Source organism: Cucurbita pepo, unplaced genomic scaffold (assembly GCF_002806865.2).
Source record: "Cucurbita pepo subsp. pepo cultivar mu-cu-16 unplaced genomic scaffold, ASM280686v2 Cp4.1_scaffold001940, whole genome shotgun sequence".
In the NCBI taxonomy this organism is placed as follows: Eukaryota; Viridiplantae; Streptophyta; class Magnoliopsida; order Cucurbitales; family Cucurbitaceae; genus Cucurbita; species Cucurbita pepo.
This window is the reverse complement of record NW_019648044.1, coordinates 1-3,549: the sequence shown is the minus strand read 5'-3', so window position 1 is coordinate 3,549 and position 3,549 is coordinate 1. Positions and strand designations below refer to the sequence as shown.

Below are 3,549 nucleotides of genomic sequence, written 5' to 3'. Positions count from 1 at the left end.
AAAAAAAAAAAAAAAAAAAAAAAAAAAAAAAAAAAAGCCACCAAGAGATCAAGGAGTGACCAAAAATGGTGTAAATCAGCTTAGCATGGCTTGCCTACTTGACACTCAAGTGTTCCAGCGAAGCGTGTAAGCCTTTTCACGTAGGCTCCTGGCTTGAATTTAATCATATCATATCTTGAGAATTCGCCCTTCTTCCCCTTGGTTTGATCCCCGGCCGGAACAAAGTACGCCCCGTTGATCATCAAATCTCCCTCCGACCGCCATGACCAATTCTTCCATTCGGACTCATCGGCATACTCTCTCTTCGTTATCTGTTTCGCGCTCGGATTCGGAGGGGCAATGAAACGGTTCCCTTGGCTAACAATGGTGGGGTGCTGGCTGCCCCCAATGGCATACATAAGCCAATGAGTATAGTCATTATTAACCACATGGAAGAACCCAAATCTACACCTTGGCATTCTTTGCACCAATCCCCTCCCAANAAAAAAAAAAAAAAAAAAAAAAAAAAGCCACCAAGAGATCAAGGAGTGACCAAAAATGGTGTAAATCAGCTTAGCATGGCTTGCCTACTTGACACTCAAGTGTTCCAGCGAAGCGTGTAAGCCTTTTCACGTAGGCTCCTGGCTTGAATTTAATCATATCATATCTTGAGAATTCGCCCTTCTTCCCCTTGGTTTGATCCCCGGCCGGAACAAAGTACGCCCCGTTGATCATCAAATCTCCCTCCGACCGCCATGACCAATTCTTCCATTCGGACTCATCGGCATACTCTCTCTTCGTTATCTGTTTCGCGCTCGGATTCGGAGGGGCAATGAAACGGTTCCCTTGGCTAACAATGGTGGGGTGCTGGCTGCCCCCAATGGCATACATAAGCCAATGAGTATAGTCATTATTAACCACATGGAAGAACCCAAATCTACACCTTGGCATTCTTTGCACCAATCCCCTCCCAAAATGGTTGAATGCAAGGGTTATTTGCATTATAGAATCTTCCTTATAGCTATCACTAGCTCCGAATAACATAACCTACACGGGTAAAACAATTAGATTTGAAATGGGTTTGTGTTGAAAATGTAATCAAATTGATACCTCGTTATGGTGAGTGAAATGACTATTGGAGATTGTAATGGCAGTGGAAGCCATAATGGCATCAATTAACCCGTCTTGACAATTGTACATTGAAACATGATCGATCCAAACATGAGAGCTCCCAAAGATTGAAATACCATCGCCATCGCTTTGTGTTCGGAACCCATAATGATCAAATGCATCTCTAATCATTCCACCGGACTTGGAAATAATGTCATGGATATGAAGGCCATGGATGATGATATTATGCACGAATTGAATAGTGAGCCCTGCGCCGAAGGCTATGTGGACATTGAAGCCGCGGGCGTCGATGGTCTTGTTGCTTGAGATTATGAGCTCTTGGGATAGCCTGATGATCATGCTGCGCCCGAATATGATCCATCTTGGGCCGTTTTGGACAACCGCGTGGCGTAGGGTTCCAGGCTTGGGGTCGACTAGGTTTTCATCGGAGGCGTCTGTCACCACGTAAATGGGTCCTCTCTTGCCGCCGATGGTTTGGTGGCCGAACCCTAATGGACATTCGGCTAGCTTTCTTCGATTCTTGTCCCAATTTGGGTCGCACCTCCAGCATCGGTCAATGGGGTTGGTCGCCAAGCATGGACCACTGTATCTCCTCAAGCTCCTCCTTGAATTGTTGCTGTTCACTATCTCCCTTTAATTTAACATGGTATCAAAATAGGATGGAAATCGAAATTGGTAATTTAATTTAACATGGTATCGAAATAGGATGGAAATTGAAATTGGTGAGCGGGTTCAAAACCGGATGGGAATCGCAAATGGGTGAGCGGTGTTCAAAACATGATGGGAATCGAAATGGGTGAGCGGGTCCAAAACAGGATGGAAATCGAAATTGGTGAGCATAATTTAATTTAACCAAAACATGATAAATTGATTCAAAACATGATAAATTGATTCAAAACATGATGAGAATCCATTGATTCAAAACATGATGAGAATCCATTGATTCAAAACTTGATGAGAATCCATTGATTCAAAACTGGATGAGAATCGAAATTGGTGAGCCTAATTTAATTTAACGTGGTATCAAAACAAGATAAAAACCGAAATTAGTGAGCATAATTTAGTTTAACATGGTATCAAAAACAGGATAAAAATCTAAAACTCACTGGCCAACGGCTGTGTTAAAGTTATCAGCAACGGAATCGGGGTCAGGATTGAAGGCCTTTTGAGCAGCCTTATGAGCTTCAGCAGCACGTTTTTGCCAGTATTCATCAGCCTTTTCGAGATCAATTCCTTTATCGGTATCAGTAACGTTTATCTTATCAACTTCAACATCAGGTGTCTTATCGACTTCAAGATCGGCATTGGCATCGGAATCGGCACATACGACGACAAACAACAAGGAACAAAGAAACAAGGCTCTAAAAGGGATCATTGTGTGTTTTTTTCCTTTTTTTTTTCTTCTTTTTTTTGTTATTTTTGTTTAAATTTTTAGTTTTGGGGTTTAACTTTTGTTAGGGATTAGAAGGGCTGGTGAAGGTAAGCCAGAAGAGGTGGATGAGCAAGCTTTTTATTAAGCGAAACGCAAATGGTTCCGCACAGGGCTTGTGGATTGTGGTGTGGTGTGGGTTCCCTGCAAACTCAGTCGATTTTTAAGGTCTAAGATGGGAAAACCGTTACCAACTGCTTCTCATAAATACCTCCTTTTTTGTTTACTTCACTAATTTTAGTCTTTCATGTTTTTTTTAATTTTAGTGGTTCACAAATATTTACTTTTTCTTCTCAACTTGTTCATGTCTAAACCTATAATCCAAACACCTCAACTCAGACTACTCTTTCGTTGTATTATGTGATGTATGGTGCTTATAATACGTTGAAATTGCATTCCACTTATTCAACACGGTTCTATGGTCGGTCTGCAACCCCTGGATACCGAAGGCGTCCTTGGAGTGATCTCGTAGTTCCTATAGGGTGGAGACGATTGGGTCGGTCCATGGATTTTCCTTCCTTTTGCCGCATTTCGCTCAACGGGTTGAAGGGAGATATTGTATCAAGCTGTTCGCAAGAGCCCACTTGGTCCTCTTCCCTAGGGATCCCAAACGAGGGAACCTTAAGAGAGCCACCAACTCTAACTACCGTTCATGTATGATCCTTACTAGATTCAACACGGGTGTTAGATTTTAAAAGTCTAATAATTATGGTAAGGTGAAAGACAAAATTATAGCCAACTAAAATAATTATCTAAATTGAGTTTTTAATGAATAATTTAATGGTATGAGTTACATATTTCCTAAAAAAGGAAAAATAAATGAGTCATTATATATAGTTATTTTTTCAAATGATGTGATTTTTTTTTAAATTTAATTAATTATTAATGAAAAGTAAACAAGTGAAAGAAAATAAATAAAATATTTAAAATATATAAAAATATTACTTAATAACGAGCCATCAATATTCGTTCAATTTAAGCATAAAAAATAAATAACTTTCTAAAATTAA

General features: G+C 40.1%; 2 protein-coding genes across 2 annotated transcripts; both read right to left on the bottom strand.

The window, feature by feature from the left end:
• Window positions 1-98: 98 nt before the first annotated feature.
• On the bottom strand, window positions 99-458 carry LOC111786548 (pectate lyase-like; the record flags this gene model as incomplete). The annotated part of the gene is made up of 1 exon (XM_023666789.1): window positions 99-458. A coding segment is annotated over exon 1 (360 nt), but the record flags the coding sequence as incomplete, so codon positions are not given.
• Window positions 459-552: 94 nt separating this feature from the next.
• LOC111786547 (pectate lyase-like) lies at window positions 553-2,485 on the bottom strand. The gene is made up of 3 exons (XM_023666788.1): window positions 2,217-2,485; window positions 1,090-1,741; window positions 553-1,026 (listed from the first exon to the last, which is right to left on the bottom strand). Exons 1-3 carry the CDS (start codon window positions 2,483-2,485, stop codon window positions 553-555), a joined length of 1,395 nt encoding a protein of 464 aa, XP_023522556.1.
• Window positions 2,486-3,549: the final 1,064 nt, after the last annotated feature.

Coding starts and splice junctions, on each gene's coding strand:
- LOC111786547 (XM_023666788.1), bottom strand. CDS start 2,485: ATGATCCCTTTTAGAGCCTTGTTTCTTTGTTCCTTGTTGTTTGTCGTC. Junction 1,742..2,216: donor TTTAACACAGCCGTTGGCCA/GTGAGTTTTAGA, acceptor GTTAAATTAAAG/GGAGATAGTGAACAGCAACA. Junction 1,027..1,089: donor ATTTCACTCACCATAACGAG/GTATCAATTTGA, acceptor TTACCCGTGTAG/GTTATGTTATTCGGAGCTAG.